This window comes from Macrobrachium nipponense, chromosome 13, assembly GCF_015104395.2.
Source record: "Macrobrachium nipponense isolate FS-2020 chromosome 13, ASM1510439v2, whole genome shotgun sequence".
NCBI classification, from domain to species: domain Eukaryota; kingdom Metazoa; phylum Arthropoda; class Malacostraca; order Decapoda; family Palaemonidae; genus Macrobrachium; species Macrobrachium nipponense.
The window spans coordinates 34,774,209-34,796,375 of NC_087206.1; the positions used below are offsets into that span (position 1 = coordinate 34,774,209).

At 36.3% G+C, this 22,167-nt stretch overlaps 1 protein-coding gene across 1 annotated transcript in view; it reads left to right on the forward strand.

The window, feature by feature from the left end:
• The first annotated feature begins 1,570 nt into the window (after positions 1-1,570).
• LOC135225736 (cytosolic carboxypeptidase 2-like) overlaps positions 1,571-22,167 on the forward strand; it is a 172,120-nt gene continuing 151,523 nt past the window's right edge. Inside the window, exons 1-2 of the mRNA XM_064265128.1 lie at positions 1,571-1,881; positions 2,204-2,540. Coding sequence (XP_064121198.1) covers positions 2,474-2,540 — 67 coding nt within the window. The 5' untranslated portion in view covers positions 1,571-1,881; positions 2,204-2,473. The remainder of the gene's footprint in view (positions 1,882-2,203; positions 2,541-22,167) is intronic.

Consider the following 22,167-nt stretch of genomic DNA (forward strand, 5'->3'; position numbering starts at 1 on the left):
GATTGACACACGTGACAGTGCTCATTGGAAGAGTCCAGGTCTATTGCCTGTGCTTTAAATAACTGGCAACTTCCTTTATTAGTAATGTCACTATGGTGATAGAGAAGTAGTTATTGTACACTTCGCTTAGTATAGCGTGTCTGTAGACTTTGCCTGACTAGAGATAACTTAGGCAGCCTAGCATAAGAGCAAGTTAAAAATGTAGGTTGAATAATGGTTGATTTATTAAAGCTATCGAACATTCAGTCGCTATTTTCAACTTTAATTACCTTGTAAGGTAAATATATATGTAGCCAATATCTTTAAGGAGTCGGCCATGTTTTTGATTGGGCAATTAATGTGAATATTGAGACGAAAACGTCAATAAAGCAAGTTTAAAAACGTAGTTGCGTAAAAAAATTAGCTATTTATTATTGATTAATATTTATTCAAAGTAAGTCCGCAAGGAGGTATGCTGGGTCCTGTAAGTAGTGTTTTGTATTATCACATTTGTTAAGTATATTGTACACAAATCTCTTAGTTGATGTTAGTTTTATCTGACAGTAAGAAATTATAAACTTAAGAGAAAAATGAAGGGGCTCTTACAAGATATTGAAAAACTGATGGAAATGAAACACTAGAATTTAAGTGAAGGTAAGACGTTATGGGTACCTTCGTTTAATTTGAGCCTCAGCGTCTGATCTATATTACACTATTTTATCGAATGTAATAAGAGCTTTGTGAGTAAGATTACTCAGTAATCTGTCTTTAAGTAATCAAATTATTGCTGGTAAAAGGAGCGGATAATTATTGAGGAACGCTTTATTATTATGGAATTGCTGTACCTTATCATTACAAGCGAATAGGTACTGGAAGAAAGACATTAAAGGGCTCCAAACGCATTCAGGTTTGACAAAAAAGGAAAAAAAGTGGAGTATTATTTTTCAACTATTCCAACTTATTTTATAATACTTATAGCATATTATAGATGCATTTGGCATAGAAATTAATTAAACTGTCTGAAATTTTGGGGGGGACATTCACCATATCTGAGATATGAATGTATATATATAATCACCATCCTCGAAAAATTTCTAAGTGTTTTTGTTTACGATGCGAGTTTATTTTACTTTAGAATTACATATTTTAGTTCTGATGTGAGTGTTTTCCCTTTAAAATTGCATTGTGGTTAGTTACGTCGTATTAAATATTACAGGTGTAAGACATTTTCTCATGACATTTGGTTTGTGAAAATGAATCAAAATGCATTGATTTTTAAGGCAACATCGAGTGTTACCTGCAACAGTGGAATAATTAAAGTGTTATTAAGCAATAGAAGTTTAGAGAGGGAATCATTTTCCGATGACGACAACGACGACGATGATATTGTAGGGGAGCCACAACCATCTTGATCTGGATATAAGCCATCAAAACGTTTTTGTCCAGCTAATTAAGGTAAATTTACAATTTTCTTTTAAAGAGAGCAGAACGCATGCAAAATAAATGGTAGGTTCGGCAAAGAATTTACAGGATTTATTGTATTGCAAGGTCAAAACACTTGCGTAAATAAAAGCACACAAGGGATGAATAAAACTAGCAAGGGAGCCATGTCATCGGCTGTATTTCCTTTGTTTTTATATCAAAAATATTTTATTAAATTTAACTTAATTTTTAAATTTTTTCGGTAGATCTATATGTACCTAATTGCTAACCTCTCTTAACCTCTGTGGCCAGCGCGCGCCGAGCAACCTTATCACTTGCCAAGAATCTTTAAAATTGCGGTAAGGGGCGAAGAGCGAAGTGCTGTTCCGCCAACCCCTTACGGTTTGGGGATGTTAGGCTGGCTACTTTGACTCTGGGCTATACAGTGCTACGCTACGTTGCCTTATTATGGCTTGTTAGGTATGCCATAATTGTTTTACCTCATTTCATTCATTAATTCAAATGCCATTTTGTGTCAATGGTGATTTACCCCATCCAATACCCCCTACCCCCCAAAATAATGGTCCTCAACCTTGGTGGATGTGGTAGGGGTGTATGATAACTCAAAAACAACTTATTTTCCCAATGTGTTACCATCATAATCCTTCGAAAATACTCATGAAAATACATAATTATCCCAGAAAAACCAAGTTGAAACTGCTTTCAAAATTTGCAAAAAGGTTTGATTGTGTCACGAACGTTGCTTGGTAAAGTGCTATTTTTTTATTTATTTTTTAAATAGTTTGTACAAACCGGAACGTTCGAGGCAACTTCGTTCATTTCGGATTCGGAAGCACACAGTTGCCCCTCAACTGTCAACTTGATGAGTGTCGCTGTTGGCATGGAATGCCGAAAGGTTTATGTGAAAAGGCCAGAATACAGTGAGGCAAGCAGCATTGTTGTGAAGAAACTCAAGAGGGGAATGTGATTGCTAGGCCTACCGCCTACACAAGATTAAGTGACAAAGAAAGTAAACAAAGTTGAGGATGTTAATGAAATATTGTACTGACAGATGTATATATGTTCTCTCTGTACTATGTTCTACTTATACTTCATCAATGAGAAAGAAATGGCTCGACGTAAGTGGCTTATATCAGTAAGGTAGGTAAGATGAAGAGAATATCCGTAGCCCTAAGCATTATGTGTAATGGGGAAATTTTTATGGAAACAAACCCTATTTATCTCTGTACAAGTAATAAAACGTTGTGTATACTTTAAGAGTTTTATAGTACTTACTGTAGGCCTTTTATGTAGTATTATTGTTTTTACGTCTGCCTCATCCCTTGCAGTGTAGGCCTATTCATGCATTTTGTAATTTTAAAATACGTAAAATAGGCACAGTAGTACTAGTGCATGGTGATATTGCTATCAGTGTGCTGTTATTATTTTATATTAAAGCTCATTAACAGCATTATGCTATTATTAATGCACCGAAGTTCATAATTCTTATGCTAACAATAACTTAGGAAAACATTGTTGGTGGTTATTAGACCTAGGCTTAACGAAAATTTACCACTACATTAAGGCACAGCAAACAGTACTACCTAAAGAAAGATTACAGTATTTATCAAATGTTACAAGAATGAAACTTGTTTTGTTTTCTACGCGTCGGTTAAGTTGGTAAAGCCATTAGTGCACCTCATGCAGTCCATTGCAAATTTGCACGTTTTCCTTGGACCGTGGTCCACTGTATAGAATTACAATTAGGGTGTTCATAGCGTTCCTTCGGCCCCTAACTATTTAATCTTTAATTCATCCTTTAATCGACCTTGCTGTAAAGCCCCAGCTTCACCTTTCTGTCGTTGCCATCATCATCATCATCATGTTAGCCTTCAAAAGTCATTTGTTGAATGTAGGCCTTCCCCAGGTTCCTCCACAGATTTCTATCCTCCGCTGCCCTGTGCCACTGTCGTTTATGTTGGTCTAAGTCAGGGGTGGCCAGACTTTTGGACTCCGAGATCTACTCTAAAGACTGAAACTCTTTTGCGATCTATCATACGCCATAATCCCGTATTATTACGTGGAAAAAAATGTCAAAAAGCGCCATAGTACGATAAAACAAATATATAATGTATATATATGTATAATAATATATATATTATATATATATATATATAGATATATATATATATATATATATATATATATATATATGTGTGTGTGTGTGTGTGTGTGTATGTATTAATTACACACACACACACACACACACACACACACACACACACACACACACACACATATATATATATATATATATATATATATATATATATATATATATATATATATATATATATATATATATACATATAGGGTTTTTGTTTACATATAGGATTTGAAAACGGCGATACATCTTGCGAGGTTTTTTATTTATTTTTTTTTTTTTCTTGAGCTTACTGGGGATATGCTTCACGTTAGTTTTTTTTTTTTTTTTTTTTGACGTATCCTCAGGGCTTGCCATTCCTAGGTTTTTAAACCCAGATCTGGGGTTTTTGTCTCTCATCTGGGTTCCTGGATTTTTTTTTATTTTAAATTTGGATTTTTTTTGTAAATTACACTGAAGTAAGATATTTTTTGAAAATATGTATCTATGGTCCACACTTACATAGCATCAGCAAAGATGTTGCAGAGACAAATCTTGATGATGTGTACTTAGGTGGCAGAGCAATGACTTTATTAAGAGCAAACTTTCAAAACAGATTGTCTAAATTTTCTTGTTGAATTATAAAAACAAATTAAGCAAAGGTTCCCCCTTCATGAAGATGGTGTTATTGCTAATTTAAGCATCTTGGATCCAGCTTTGGCTCTTGATACTGCAAAGTCACCAACATCTCTTGTCAAATTAGCAATTTATTTTCCATCAATTATCCCTGAAAAGGAATTGAATGACTTAGACGACGAATGGAGATCATTCCGAAATTCAAAAGATATAACTCAAATTTATAATTCAATTCCAGAAATATAAGAGATGGCTTTGATATTCCCAAATTTGAAAAGCTTTCCGGCGTTATGATAAATTTAACAATACTACCACATTCTTCTGCCTCAGTAGAACGAGTTTTCTCCCAAGTTAATTTAGTCAAATCAAAAATACAAACTCTCTCAAGCCCTATTCAGTGAGAGACAAACTGCTTGCTAAACGGGCAATAACCAGAGGTGGTCTTGGTAGTGATACTTGGGAACCTACATCAGAACTCGTAAAAGATGTAATGAATGGTGTTTGCTATAAAAGGTATAAAAAACGTCTGAAAGATCTGCAAGATACAAATAAAGTGACCCTACAAGAAGTTTCTGAATTTGAGGGCGATCCGGATCTAGAAACACAAGCGTAAGCTGGAAGCCTAAGGTTCTGATTATTTATATTATTCCAAGGTATGTCTAATGTAATTATTTAGCACTACTACCAAGTGTACATTATATATAGATATATATATAATATATAATATAATATATAATATATATATATATATATATGTGTGTGTGTGGTGTGTGTGTGGTTTTGTGTGTGTATGTATAGATATATCTAATTATATATATATATATATATGTGTGTGGTGTATGTATACAGATATATATATATAATATATATATATCCTATATATATAGATATATATTATATATATATATATATATTAGTATATTAGTGCTGGTTTTTTGTATAGGAATCTGGGCTTTTTTCTGAATCTGGGGTTTTCGGAAAAGTACGAGTGGCAGCCCTGAGATTCCATTTAGCTGTTATTCTATCCTTCCAAGTTAGATCTAGCAGAATTCTCTCATGAGCCCTCTGCATTATTCGTAATTTACGGGAAAGCTTTTTTTGTTAAATTCCAAGTTTCGGCCCCATAGGTCAGTGGGGAGGATATAGGCTACTGATCATAAACTTTCCTTTTTAAGAAGATAGGAATCTTCATACTAAAATTTTTACGAACTGGATATTGGTACGGCTGTGAATTTCGCATACACGAACCCTTGTTTACCGCCTCTGGCATATCAGTGACAGCAAGAAAATGGCAACCGAGCTATGTGAATCGTGTAATAATTCATCGGTTTTCGCCGAAAAACAAATGTTTTCACGTTTCAGTGAGCTGAAAATGGCAATAGACGTCTACGAAGAGTCAAACTTCCAGAAATTGTATATCCGACCCGTAGGTCACGAACGATCAATTGGCCCTGATAAGAGCTCCAAAGAGGAGATTCAAAGATTTGAGGCCTAGCTATAAAGTAGTGCAGCAGTCAGTAGTGCATCCAATATGGGAAACATGCTGATAATATAGACCTGATTTGAATGATTGCTTATGATTGATTAGGCCGTTTACCAGAGGATTGACTTTGGTAAGTTTTCTTTACCACCATAAATACAGCAGAGCACGATTTCTGTGTACTTCAAATCTTCTTTGAATCTCCTCTTCGGAGCTCTTTTCAGGGCAGATTCGATCGTTCGTGACCTATGGATATACAATTTCGGGAAGTTTGATTCTTCGTAGACGTCTATTTCCTTTTTCAGCTCGTTGAAACCTGAAACATCTGTTTTTCGGCGAAAACTGATGTATTATTACACTGGTCAGAGGAGATTCAAAGATTTGAAGTACACAGATAGATTAGTTTAGTTTTATTTTTCTTGTATATTATACAAATCTAAGTATGTTTAAGTATTTTTGTGATTTTTTATATTTTCATTTACTGTCAAAATGTTTTGGTTCTTTGGTGATGACAATATGGTGCTTCACTTTGACATTTTGAATTGAACATGTTCAGCGAAACAATTCAGTTCGACTATTATTACTGGTGTCGCTTGTCTTCTAGTGACGTACCTATAGCTCTTGCAACAGTGTGCGGCAACTGCTGCATGATTAGCAAACTGGTAAACGGATACGGCCAACTGCCATACCTACAACAATTCAAGAGCGCAATACGGCTCCGCTGACAAAATCTGACGTACCCTCACACAGTGTACGGCAGTAAGTCTGAAATTGACGCATACGTAATTCACAGCCGTACCAATATCTATCGTGATCAGTAAACGGCTGCCGTACCAATATCTTGTTTTTAACACTGTACTGGCTCTTCCAAACGCCTGCCAACCGATGGTTATCCTTTTTATTTCGCTCTCTTTGGAGGCGTCATGTAGACAGTGTCCAAGTTAGATATAGTGCTCCATATCCTCAATTTGTTGATTTTCAATTTCAAGTATATCATCAGCAATTTCAGTGTATCTATTGCGCATGGCTTGGGTCTTCCGGAAGTTCATGTGGATGCCTACTGATTTGCTTGCTTCATTTAGCTCAGTGAACATTTGTTAAAGCTCTTCTTTGGTGGGGGCAACGATAATGTCATCAGCAATCCTTAGGAGACTTGGGTATCCTCTATCTATTCTTATTCCTTTTTCTTGCCAGTTGAGTAGTCGGAAAGCTCTCTCCAGGCAAGAAGTAAACAGTTTGGATGAGCTTGTCACCTTGTCAGACTCCTCTCTTGAGTTGGAATGGCCCTGAGTCCTTGTGGAGGCGAGTAAATGATGTTTCATGGTCATAGATGTGACGGAGGTCACTGATGTAAACTGAGTCGACTCCCTGTTCTTCCAGAGCTGACATGATCTCCTCAGTTCTGACGTTGTACGTCATCTCATTTATTCTCTGGATCTCTCAATTTTGTTTAACCACTCCAGTGTTTTTTTTTTTTTTTTTTTTTTTTCTCCTTAATTAAGCACGGAATGGCTGGTAGCGCACCAGTGCTTGGCTTTGCAGCCTAAATTTCATAGTCCTTTCATTCATTGCGCTGAGTGGTATGAGATGGAGGAAACTAGAAGCAGCTTGTATTGAAATATCTAACCTAAGTAACTTGCCACAAGAAACATCCTCATTTTGTGACTTTTAGTGTTAGGCATGTGCAAGCAGAATTTGTGATAAAGAATGAGCTAATGTGAACAGTTATTTGAAGCTCGGTCCTGCAGAGCATTCTTTAAAACTTCTTGACCATTTCAGTAGAGTAAAAAACAACAAAGTAACTTGAAAGTGGTTCTTTTGAAAACTGGCGGCTCGATGGTTTATACCTCTCCACCCCCTTGGTGCCAGGGTACTCGTTCAGTGGCTCACGCAACAGTGCGGTTAGACTGCTTATGTAAGCAACTGGCTATTAGGTAAAAGTTATTCTTTTACAGCTATTTTTTCTAATGTGTGCTACAAAACAGATACGAAAATATGCCTCTGGGATATCAACTTAACTTTCGAAAGTCACTAAGGGCAATTATGAAAAACGTACTACACCTGTAAAGTAGAGATGAGCAAGGTCTAAATTTAGAATAGATGCCTTGACCTGTCACAAACTGTCACCGTAGATTTTCTCGTTATGTGGCGTGATTTGATGTTTTTATGTGATTGAACAGTGAAATGCATTCTTTATTACATTTATTCAATACATACTGATCATATTGATTTTTAAACTGCTAGTATTTCATTCGATGCTTCCTCACATAGGCCTAGATTTCACAACAGTAAGAGTCTTAGACGATGGGCTACACCATCAGTAGCACTGAAAGAAAACGAAACGTCTTTTGCTATCTGAAAATTATTAAATGATCGGACTTGATTGCTTTAGATTTATTTACAAAAGTATCATTATTAAACCAAAACAGGCAACAGAAAAAGCGACTCGATGCATGACTCAAATCGGCATTAGGAAAGTTCAGTCGTTCGGAAATAAGTTTCCAGACCTGTATAGTTATAAATTCTCTCTCTCAAGAGGATTAAGTTAAGTAAATATTTTTTTATTATTTATTGTATATTCTCACCTTAGTGTGCTGCGTAATTGAGATGTAGGTACGTCTTAGGATACCCGGCACTCTGGTAAGAGAATTCTCCCTTCTTTTTTCCAGGGAAAGGATTAGTTTATATTCAACCACTGTAATTTGTCAGTTTCCGTTTGTTTTTATGATAAGACAGCAATTCATATAAATACCTTTTAGTCCTGTAGGTATTCGGGAAAAGTGCAAAGGAGATGTGCATATTATTTTTGCGGCTAGCTTAAAAGCAGAATAAATATACCTAACCTTATCCTTCCGTAACTTATTTAATTTCATATTAGTTTTACAAAAACGTAAATATGACAACAGATTGTGCTGTACTTACAGTGCCGGCCATAGCCTAGCACAATAGGCTATCATCAACAGACCATTTCCATTATTGAGCTTTTTATTCCTATCCCCAGATACATAGGCGTGTTAGGTGGGATTTATTTTGGGGTGGGGCGGGTTGGGGCGCCACCAAAATTGCCCAAATTTCTGAAACCTGCAATTTTTTTCAAATTGCTATATTTCTGTGTGATAAACTCCAGACAGCTGTTAAATTATGTACAGTAGGTACGAATTTAAAGAAGTTTAACAAAACCATGTAGCCAAAACTCTAAATACAATAAAGTGCAGGGGCAACTTTTAAAATCTTACGCAACTCATAAAGGAGCATAGTATCAACTGATTATATTTACATTATTTTTCATGATGTATGGCATGAATAACAGATTACCAACTACATGTAGAAAAGATATAAAAATACAAATGAAAATCTTCATGACACTTGTAGGCCTACAGGTTATAGTGTATATTGGGATAAATTAGAACATTTGTCGCTTCCCTTTCGTGTGCCGAATACAGCCACAATAGCGTTAATGTCTAGCTACCTGTTAGCATGACCTCTTTTAGTGCAGAGAAGTCCTAATGCTGAGAGCCTATCTTGGGCCATAGTAGATCGTAGGTAGGTTTTGAGTCTTCTCAAGCACGAGAATGTCCTCCGCTGAACAGTATGTTGCAGTTATAGTTGGCAGGGTTTTGCCACCTCACTGAAGGTAACCACAGTATTTGCAGTTTTCAACTCCACGCCGATAAGTAGCCCCTGGATCCGGTGGTCCAAACACTAAGAGAATTTGTGGGAGATTTATTCACAGTAGGAGTTTCCTGTATCCTCCATCGCCAGCAAGGGTGAAATAACTGAGCCTTGTACTCATAGAAAAGGAGTAGGGTGATTTTTGTGATCGAATGGGGATATTCTAAAGTAAATGGTTAATTGATAATCATAATTCATATGTAATTATTTATTACCAGGTTAACATACAAATATAAGTTTATCGTCATTTTTATTCGTATTCTTGTTATTTTTTGATAGTTTTTTTCTTCTTCCACCGAATGCCCAAATGTCCCAACCCATTTGCCCGAATTTTAGCAGATTCCCGAATCCAAGGGCAACCCCACCTCCTACTACGCCTATGCCCTGATATAACAAGTGCTTAATAAAGATCATAACGTAATTTAAAAGTTCTATTAAAGAGGTCATTGTTTTATTACTTATTTACTTCCTATTTTTTACCTGATGATTTAGGTAGCCAATGTCCAGAAATCTTAGACATCCCTGATGCTGTGGTTTAAGCGTTAAACACGTACTAAAACTCGTGTTAGCTAGAAATTGTATAAATCAACATTTACTAATTCAATTTATATCATATAATAAGCCCCACATTTTTGCATTATTTTCATGTGTTATCTTACAATAATATATATATATATATATATATATATATATATATATATATATATATATATATATATATATATATCACACACACACACACACACACACACACACACACATATATATATATATATATATATATATATCTATATATATATGTATGCTGTTTTGGGGAGTGTCTCCAAAGGGAAAATAATGATCACTAACACATTTACAGTTAATTTGCTAAATTATGGATGATCCTAATTTGCAGAAAACTTCCAAATCACTACTTGCTTCATCGCCTTACAGAGAAGGCTCACCAGCTTTACATCGACTCCCTTCCTCCTCTAAATTCTGTGGCATCCACCTCTATTTTGTTCCCATTCTATCGATTCTTTGGTATTGAAACCCTTCTTTCCAGTACTACCTCTTCCACATGACCAGTCCATCCCTTTCTAGCTTTTCCCCTTCGTTCTTCCAACACTTTCAACTTTTGTACTCTTTTTCACCAACCTATCGCCATCGAATCTTCCCTCATGACGAGTAAACTACATCTTTATTGATTCATCCTTTTACTTGCATTAACCGCTTAACAATCCGTCTAAGTATCTGCTTTTTTCATCCTTTCAGTTCTTTTTATACCACAAATATTACGTAAGCAATTCATCCATATATATATATATATATATATATATATATATATATATATATATATATATATATATATATATATATAATCCACACATCAAAGGGTACTATAGTAGGCAGGAGAAGGGCGCAGGAACATATACACATCCATTTGATACATTTATTGTCAACGCGTTTCTTGACCCATGGTCACATCATCAGGACATCTATATAAAAAGGAATCCGAGCACATAATTAAAAGAAACATATATAAAGCATAAGAAAACTTAAAATGGAAACTAAGTTAAACTTAAATACTGAATCACACTTAAATACATTTACACATTAAAAACCAAGAAAGCTTAAAATGATCCTTAAAAAACTAAACTCAATAAAAGAAAAAATAAAGGTAAAAACGAACTTAAAATGAAGAGCAAGGCGCACATCTCAAAATGACAGAGACAAAACGCACTAAAAGAATACACAAGAACAGAAAAAGAAGGCGGACAAATATAAACAAACAAGCTAGTTATGCTATGAACAGGGAACAGCCGATGATTGGCAATTTAACGTAGGTACAATTCTCTTTATTAGCAGACTTTCCAAGAGAAGCAGTTCTCCAGGTTCCTTGACTTGGCCAATTATTTTGAAGTTGTCATATTTGATCGATGTCTTGCAACTTCTAGCGTGCGATCTTATATCGGAAAGTTCGGGATTATATATATATATATATATATATATATATATATATATACACACACACACACACACATATATATATATATATATATATATATATTATATATATAGATATATATATATAATATATATACGTCGTTACATTTATCACATTTAACCACATCACTTTGTTTTCCTCTCATTTTTACAATATATTCTTTCAGTTTAAGTAATTTAAAGGTATCACGTATTGTATAATATTTGTATACAGTATATAACTGCGTTGTTCTTTCCAGAAATATTTGAATTCAGCTGAACAGTATATGGAACTATTGAAAAAGAGTCCATGTAACATTGTATTTTTTCTTTGTCGCATCTGGCTTCACTTGAATTATTGGGATCGCAGTTACACACACACACACTCGCATATAAAATTTGCCCCTCTCGGAAAATATGCTGCTGGCGCCCACGAATTCATCTCTACAGCATCTACCTTCATGCTATCATTCGTGTTCATCCTCATTTCACTTTCATAGAGGAACTGCACAGCAATCCTTTCATGTGTTCCAGCCTTGGCTTCCACAGATACCCCAGGTGTCCCTTCAGATTCCTTTTTCATGCAGCATATTACCTCTCTTGCTTCACCTACTCTGTTAATTGCCTAATCCCTTCTCTTCTGCAAACTTACCATTACACACTCCTATCATCTTACCTCAGAACTTTGCACCCACGCCTATCTTACTTTTTTATTTCCTTTTTCTTCTTTCTATTTTTTACAGCTCACGTCACTCCATCAGTATAAATATCAACTACTGTACCTATAGAGAAATCCCACACACTTAATGTATTCCAATTTTTACATCAAACTGGCTTTCCTCCTGCTTGTAAACCATAACACATGCTTCACTACAATCCAAAAAACTTCTTATCACTCATCAGTTTATCTCACTTCACATAACATCATTCTCAGTCCTCTTGGTCCATATAAGCCACATAGCATTTTCCATTGACTCGCAAATTTCTTTCATGACTTTCATAACCTCTGAATTGCACGCACTTTGTCGTTTCTAAACCAATAATGTTATGTTCTGTTATCAAACTGTGTACATATCTTACCTACTCAATCAAAATTTTGCCATAAACTTTCCTTGGTATACTCAGCAAAGTTGTGGCCCTATGATTCTTAGGTTTCCCTTATCCCCTTTATTCTGGCATAAAGGATTCATTATTCCTCGTCTAGTGATTGCACTCGAGGAAGGTTCCTTTGGAGTGTTTCTCACTTGTAATCCCATCGATTCTTGGCGACTTGTCATTTTCAGCCTCTTAACTGTCCTGCTAATATCCTCGGCATTAACTTCTGGAATCATTAAAAACCTCCCTTAACCCCTTTCAGTCTTGTGCCATTCAGCTCCCTCCACCTGTTTGCTATCATCCACAATAAAAAAAAAATCTTCAAAATACTCACTCTATCGCAGGACTGCATTCTCAACAGGCAGCACTTCTCCATTTGCATCTTTTACTTAGAGATCTATTGTCTCAATAGTCTTCCTCTTTAAATAACCTCCATGTAGTACACTTTATTTTCCCTGAAGTTGTTGGTCATCTTCTCCCTTCTATTTATTACATGCCTTCTTTTGCTTCTTTCTCTCTCATCTCATCTCCTCTCTCCTCTCTCTCTCTCGCCTCTCTCTTCATCTCTCTCTCTTCTCTCTCTCTGTCCAACCTTGCGTTCTCTCACACACAGTTATTCTTTTTGTCTTGTAATTGCACCTCATGCAATCTCTCATCCTTCACTCAACTTCTTACTTCATCACAACCCTCACCTTTTTTTCATTCTCTCCTAATTTCGTAACATCACAACACCACCTGTTGACTCTATAACCCCATTCTGGAATTTTGCGCTCTCTATGTACTCATTCCATTTCTGTGTTTTAACTGCAGCCCATTTTTCATCAATTTTCTTGATAAATGCTCCATTCTCCCACTTCATCAAACTCAATTGTATTTATTAACATAATATCTACATTTTCACCGCTTCCTCTCCAACTTGCGCTTTTGTCTAGCTTAACTTCGTAAACAGTAGCTATACATCCACCCACTTCACTTCTTTTCTCACCATTATCCCTAGCAGCAGGTTTTCTTTTGTATTCTTCAGTTATACAGTATTTATTAAATTTTTCCTTAGCATTTTCTCTTTCCCGGTCGCACTTGTTTATGAATTTGGGGGGCGGGCTTGGGGAGGGGTGGAACCATGTATTTTCAGCAGTCAAAATCCTTTTCTAAACACAATGATACGAGATTCTCTATTGTTATTTACTCCAGGAACACTGTAATCACCTTCAATATCTCTTTCTCTGTGACATACATTTACACTTGAATCACCCTTTTAATGTTCTCTAAACCAGCATGGCACAGATTCAAACTGCTAGAAAGACTGTTCCGCTCTCCAATCTTTTCCCAACCTGGTCTATACGTATAAATACGCTCACAATCACAATCTTTGCACATGCTATACTCATTCCCACCCTTATAATTCTCGATCTAACGTATTTATGTTCATTTACTTGCTCTCTGGGTCTCTTTGATGCTCTAAGCCCAACACCTTCCGTAGCTGTTCACATTTCAGCTACTCTAAAAACGCCACCCTTTGTCTTTCCCATTCCTGTGCACATTACCCTTTCGTTTCTGCCTTAGGGATGAAACATCCAATTCCCTCTTATTTGATTGGATCAGCTATCGTATATGTTTTTTTTTCTCTACCACTTTCATGTGTCCCATATTCCTCACTTAGACAGATGTTCTTGGAATTCTTTTGGTCGAGGGTTAGTGTTGTTTTTAAGGAAGATATCTCTTGTCCTCTTTGGTGGGTAGTATATAAGGGTGCGTCCACACGGTCGAACAATGTCCGACGGACAAACATTGTTACCATATCATAGGCGAAGCAGAATGGCGTCATAAGCGTTGAAACGATGGAAGTAGATCTGGCAAAACAGTGGGACCAGATGAGGTTGTATACCAGTGTTTTACTCTGCTCACAAAGCAAAGACCGGCATACAATGTTCGAAGGTGATGTCCGCTGGCAACACACGTGTTTGCTACTAGCGTCTAGTGCGGTACATCACTACCATGGTGCACAAGAAAGAAAAAAAAACAAGAAAATTGCACTACGCAGCATGATAATTCCTGTAGTACTATGTAAGGACAAGGAGGTAACAAGAAGGGAATGGTGAAGACTGGTTGCAGAAACGAAGCGGAAGGGGCAACCATGCTACCATTTTACAGGAATTGCGAATTGGTATTCATAAACTATATGCGGATGGACATGAATACCTTCTACGACTTACTAGTGAAGGTAAAACCTTTTATAACGAAGCAGGACACCGGTATGAGAGAGACAACATTTTTCACCTGAAGCACGTCTAGAGGTAACGTTGATCTACCCTTCAGTACAGGACAAGAATATCAAAACAGCCTGTCTGCAATCACTCCTGATATGTGCCAAACCATCTATGATGTGCTTAAGGATCCATACTTAAAGGTAAGCAATGGTTGTTTGTGGAAAGTTAAAGACAGATTATAAAAAATGCATGCATAATGTCAAGGTAATAAAAAGGACATGCATACTGTGAAGGAGAGGCCTACTATTGAGCACATAGACATGATATTGATAATATACATTATAGTTCTTGTCAACTGTATCTGAAAAGGCACTAGTGCTTGAAGTTTGGCAACTCGGATATCATTCAACTTGAGGGGCGACCCCATCAGGTAAAAGCGAGATCATATTTACACATATGTAGAGTTATTCATGATTGTTGCTTCTTCCCCAGCTTTTATTCAAATGACTCAGAGTATATTTGCATGTAATTGTGAATACTGAGACATGTAATTCTGTTCTTATCATATCAACGCATACTTCCATGCCTCACAGAGAGTGACTTTAGTTCCGATACTACGAACATGGGCATTATCCGGTACACCTCTTGGTGCTCGCCTCTGACGTCATCGGCGAGCCTTTCCACCTCCCATTGTTAAATGGTAACAATGTTTGTCCGTCGGACATTGTTCGACCGTGTGGACGAAACTTAACAGTTCTTACATGTGATGTTACTGGTAAGGAGCAGGACATTGTTGGTGATGATCTCTGTAGTAATTCTTGCATGCTCTTTATATGTCGTAGATATGACATCTGATCTTTCTACAAAGGATGACATTACTGTTGTCATATGACTGATGACCGTTGATTCTGTTACCATTTGTTTACAATTCTCCTTGTGACTATTTAAACCACGGTGTTGAAGAAGGTATTATCCAGTAGTTGTTGGGTAGTTCAGTCGAGTTAGATAGCCACCCAACAGCTGTAGTGGAAGAGATATTAGTGATTGTAGGCACTAGCAAAAGTTCAACGTAAAGCCAGGGGCATTCATCGGCCCCATTAAAGTAGAGGCCTATATTCATGGCCTTCGCACTCATCGAGGTCTATATGCTCATGTTGTTGATCTGGGTTCAGAAATCTGTGGGAGTGTGCTATGGGAACTTTAAATTGTGGTAACGCGTAGGCCAGATTTCTCCTCGAAAGCTCACTTGAGTTGTGGTGTGACTTAATTTTTTAATATTTTTAATTGTCTTTGGCATATCTGCAAAAATATGTTGTGGATTCCCACCTCACTAACTGCTTCCTCGTTAATGCATCCCATTATGACATTCATTAAGAACACCTCCAAGTGGAGCCCATGGTTGCCATCGATTTGTTAGCATATTATGTCTCTTTTGCTCCAGAAGTGGGCGTCTTTTCCACAGACACCAAGGAGGGTCTTCTTCAGGGTCTTAGTGATGGTCATGGAGACGAATACACTTATGAAGAGGGAATCCACTTCATTTTAGGTTATGATTCCTCAGAATTGTTGCTTCCGATCAGCCACATTGACTGGAGGGAAGGGAAGAGGCTGTGTGGCAGGAAAAGAGAATAAAAGGCACCAGAATGTGCACCAATCTCTTCACCATGAGATATGCAGGGCTGGGGATGTTTCTCATCCTCTCAACAGCTTCATCTACGGGGCAACCGTTGCACACCTGAGGCTGTTCTCTAGCTAACACCTTTCCCCTGCATCGGATTAGTCAGTGCATCCTGGCTTATGGCTCAGTCTAATATCTAATTCATTTTCCATTGGACGATACCCCTTCTATTCCCCTGAATTTTGTATAAATACTGCCGTTTCATGTAATTTTGCTAAACAAGGCATTTTTTAAACAACTGGTGCAATAGAAAAATTAAAGTCAGAAATAATGTATCTTATGATCGTCCTTTTCATTATACACATATATATATATATATATATATATATATATATACATATACATTATATATTATTATATATATGTATATATATATATATATACATATATATATACATATATATATATATATATATATATATATATATATATATGTGTGTGTGTGTGTATGTGTGTGTATTATATAATATATATCATATATATAAAGCAGATGGTCTGACTATATGTATGTATGTATACGTGTATGTTTGCTACAGACAGCGAAACTACTGAAACGAACTGATTTTATAGAGGATTGTCTTTACTCGGGACTGTTTGATCCGGACATCCGACGGCGCTAACTTCTTTAATGTTAGTCGTAGAGAAAAAGGCAAGCCGTAATTTAATAGAACTTTTCACAAGGATTTCAAATGTGCTCTTACTTTTCTTCTACGATGAAAAATAACGATGCTATTATAGTTCAAACAATGCCGGCCTACGATTGACCACCGCCAGGCGCCAGTCGCCAATATACTATATATAATTATATGCTTAAAAATCACAGTAGATGCATGCGACGTCATTAAATAAGCGAATACCACAGGAAAATGATAGGCAGAAATCCAAGCGCTTTCGTCTTTACTTAGACATTGTCAAGGAACAAATGAAATACAGTTGGAAAGAAAATTGTCAGGTAAACAAAAGGATCAAGAATATCAGATGGTTAATTGTGAAAAGGGTAAAAATCAAAGAGATAATCCAGGATTATCGGATATCACACGGTCACAAACTTAAACATAGATTTAACCCTAACAGAAACTACAACGTATCTATATAAAGTCCAAAACATGTAAAAACTGAATATATTAATTTTGTTGCTTATATTTATCTACAACCTTTTTTATTATGCTTATATTTATCTAAAACTTTTTTCAATATGAAGGCATCGAGTGTAAATAAACCAAGACTTAAATTTAGAACACTTTCATTATTTGACTTGATGGAACAAGATTCAATGATATTCCTTTTAATTGTGTCATTACATGGGATTAAAGCTCTTGCTTGACTCCAGTTAATAGGATGATCTAAATCTCTCATATGTACGAATAATGCATTCGATATTTGTCCAGTTCTCACAGAATATTAGTGCTGTTTGATTCGTTGTGAAAGAAAGTTTGCAGTTTGTCCGTAATATACTTTATCACACTTTTTACAAGGAATTTCATATACTAGCAAACTGACCCATCTACGATGGGTGATAAAATACGGGTGCAGAAGTGAAAAAATTATATGTACTATTTATTCAGCAATATTAAAATAAGGGGGATTTTTATACATACCTACTGCAGAACTTTTTACACAATATTATCAGTTTGTCCACAACTTAATTTCAAGTTGGCTGAGTCAGTTGCTCTGCTCATCGCCACATGCGTGAACATGGATGACGGCAGAAACACACCAACACGATCCAAAGTCTGGCCCTGCGACTTGTTCGCAGTGAATGAGAAGGCCAGGTTGATAGGAAACTGCCTGCGCCGTAACTGGAACGGAAACCGGTTGTCCGAAGGCATCACTGCTTCGATGACGTGGGAGTTTAGCTCCATAACGGTGTACCTTGTTCCGTTGTAATGTCCATTGGCAGGATCGAAATTCCGTAGCAACATTACCGGGCAGTACTTCTTCAACGTTATTTTGTGCACTGGCAGTCCTGATGGATTTAAGTTATTCAAAAAATCTTGCGGGTATTGATGATAATTTTCATCTTCTATTGTGTCCGAGCTGAAATATTTGCGACTTTCTCCGGGAAGTTGTACAGAAATTATGTATGAAAAATCGCAAAGTAACTAGTCTACGGGAACAACCAGCCTCGTTTCACGGCCAGAAACTGCTCCGTTTCAGGGAATCCCTTCTCAACCCCACCCCAACAAAAAGGAGGAGGGTAGGTTGGATGAAACCCCATTACAAACCATCTTAGGGGTCCCCACCATAACCCTGCCAAGTTTCATGCCCATCTGACCAGCCGTTTGGCCATGATTGAATGACAGACAGACAGACATTACGCCCTTTATAGTATGATACAGCTGGGAAGATCTTTAGGAGAATTTTTTATTACTAAACTCTTGACATTAATATTACTGAAAACAACATTAATGTTAAAAAGCTTTAAAATTCTCGGAATTTCTAAAAGCCTTTCGTCATTGGGTAATTTTAAAATGTTATGCTTACTACATTCGAGTTTGTCATTAGTTATATAAAATGTTTTTCTAGCTCTTTTCCATGCCACATCTACAAAAGTCCTTGTTCTATTCGTGAGATCTTTCTGTAATGCTCTTATCATAGCTCACAAACTGAAGCTTCGACTTACCTTTCTACGGAAGTGTATGAACGAGCAAGTGATGCCCAAGTCGATTTTACCAATGAGAATTCTTCGTCTGGCCGAGCTACCTTTCGACGAGTTCAACGCATCATACTTCAGAAACACATCGACATCACAAAAGTGGAAGTAGATGATGCGTTTTGTACCCTTAGAAGCAGACGGTATGACTTTAATCAGACGGTTCCTGTAGATTGGAAGAATCGGATGCTTGATTATTGCTACGGGAAATTGAGGAAGTGCTGCAACCGTCTTGAAAGGGAGCTTCAATTCAAGCTGAAGAGTCTTATTGCTGAAAGCGACTGGACTAAGCATGCCAACGTGAACTTCATGATTAATTTATCGGACAAACCAGTGGATAGTGCGACAGCAGCTGCTTTGGGATATGGATTAAGCTTTGGTGTTTCTAACGGTAACCTGGACCATGTCGACATTTCAAAATCATTTTGTCATTTGGAGAAATTTAATCATAATCTATGCCCTGAGGATATCAATATTTGTAAAGGTATTGTGTATGGTGCTATGAGCAAACTTCTCCTCCTAATATACCCGTAAGATTTCTCCAGGCTTATAAGAAAATTAAAAAAGAAGAAACAGTGCAAGTAACAAAGGCAGATAAGTCTAATGCGGGGGTAATAATTAAAAAATGGACTATGTAAATAAAATAATGTCATTGTTGTATGTTACTGATACGCGAAACTGAGGTCTGATCCTACACAGACAGTGAACTCCCATTTTAATAAACAAATTAAATCAATTGTAAAGGGCTTGGACCATTTAATTAAACAGTTTACCCCGCAATGCACCTCCCTACCTTATATGTATGGTTTATTCAAGACACAAAATCAGTAACCCTGTGAGACCAATCATTAGTTCAGTTGGCTCAATTACGTACAATTTATAGAAATGGCTTGTAAAAATTCTTACACCTTTGGTAGGAAATATTTCTAACACGAATGTAAAACACAATGTTAATTTTATAAACAAATTTAATAGTTTAAATCTGAATTTTGATTTTAATATGGTAGGTTTGATGTCTTTATTTACTTGACTTTTTGGAGAATGAATTAGAACGTCATGACATTCCCGTAACTGTAGCAAACCTCATTAGTCTCATAAGGTTATGTATCAAAGATAGTAAATTTTGTTTTAATAGGGAATTTTTTGTACAAAAGTTCGGCATGGCTATGGGTAATCCTTTATCTCCTGTCCTTAGCAATATTTACATGGAATTTTTGAGACAAAACTTACCTTAAGAGAGATTTAGATCATCCTAATTATTGGAGTCAAGCAAGAGCTTTAATCCCATGTAATGAGAGTTAAAAGGAATATCATTGAATCTTTTTTCATCAAGTCAAATAATGAGTGTTCTAAATTAAAGTCTTGGTTTATTTAAACTGAATGCCTTCATATTGAAAAAAAATTATATAAATATAAGCATAATAAAAAAGTTTGTAGATAAATATATGCAAAAAATTAATATATTCAGTTTTTACATGTTTTGGACTTTACATAGATACGTTGTAGTTTCTGTTAGGGTTAAATCTATGTTTAAGTTTGTGACCGTGTGATATCCGATAATCTTGTATTATCTCTTTGATTTTTACCCTTTTCACAATTAGCCATCTGATATTCTTGATCCTTTTGTTTACCTGACAATTTTCTTTCCAACTGTATTTCATTTGTTCCTTGACAATGTTTTAGTAAGGACGAAAGCACTTGGATTTCTGCCTATCATTTTCCTGTGGTATTCGCTTATTTTATGAAGTCGCATGCATCTACTGTGACTTTTAAGCATATAATTATATATAGTATATTGGCGGCTGGCGCCTGGCGTTGGTCAATCGTAGGCCTGTATTGTTTGAACTATAATAGCATCGTTATTTTTCATCGTAGAAGAAAAGTATTTGAAATCCTCGTGAAAAGTTCTATGAGAGTACGGTTTGCCTTTTTCTCTACGACTAATATTAAAGAAGTTAGCACCGTCGGATGTCCGGATCAAACGGTACCCGAGTAGGGACAATCCTCTATAAAATCAGTTCGTTTCAGTAGTTTCGCTGTCTGCAGCAAACATACACATATACATACATACATACATAGTCAGACCATATGCTTTATATATATGATATATATCATATATAATTACATTATATATATATATATATATATATATATATATATATAAAATGAAAAGGACGATCATAAGATACATTATTTCTGACTTTAATGTTTCTATTGCATCAGTTGTTTAAAAAAATGCCTTGTTTAGCAAAATTACATGAAACGGCAGTATTTATACAAAATTCAGGGTATTAGGAAGAGTATCGCCCAATGGAAAATCAATTAGATATTAGACTGAGCCATAAGCCAGGATGCACTGACTAATCCGATGCAGGGGAAAGGTGTCGGTGTTAGCTAGAGAACAGCCTCAGGTGTGCAACGGTTGCCCCGTAGATGAAGCTGTTGAGAGGATGAGAAACATCCCCAGCCCTGCATATCTCATGGTGAAGAGATTGGTGCACATTCTGGTGCCTTTTATTCTCTCATCCTGCCACACAGCCTCTTCCCTTCCCTCCAGTCAATGTGGCTGATCGGAAGCAACAATTCTGAGGAATCATAATCTAAAATGAAGTGCGATTCCCTCGTCATATGTGTACTCGTCCCCATGACCATCTAATAGAACGCTGAAGCAGACCCTCCTTGGTGTCTGTGGAAAAGACGCCCACTTCCAAAGCTAAAGGGACAAACGTATCCAAAGCTGTAATTATCAAACAGTAAAGAGGTCATCATGACTATTACGAATACATATGCATTTGGTTAAGATAACCAGGCATTAACGCACACGAAACTACTGTTTTTTTTAATTAAATGTATTTGTATTCATGATAGCCATGATGACCTCTTTACTTTTTGATTTCTTAACGCTTTGGACATGTTTGTCTCACAAAGCCAAAGACCCAACATGTGTTTAACGCAGTAACCTCATTCTGACGCATCGAGTGAGTGTTCCAATTTTGCCAAGGGAGTGAGAATTTGGTCTTAGGTTTTGTACTGATAAAGCATCGCAAATGTGAAGTCGAGAAGTTAATAGGTCATTGCTGCTTTTACAAATACACTTATATGTGTCGATTAGCTAATCAAAATAAAATACTCACTGAGAGTAGAGTAAGGAAGGGGGCAGTAAAATGAAAGGGCGTAAAAGAGCAGAGTTTGACACAGAAGTTTCAGCTCCACTGGTAATGCTATTGAATAGTCACT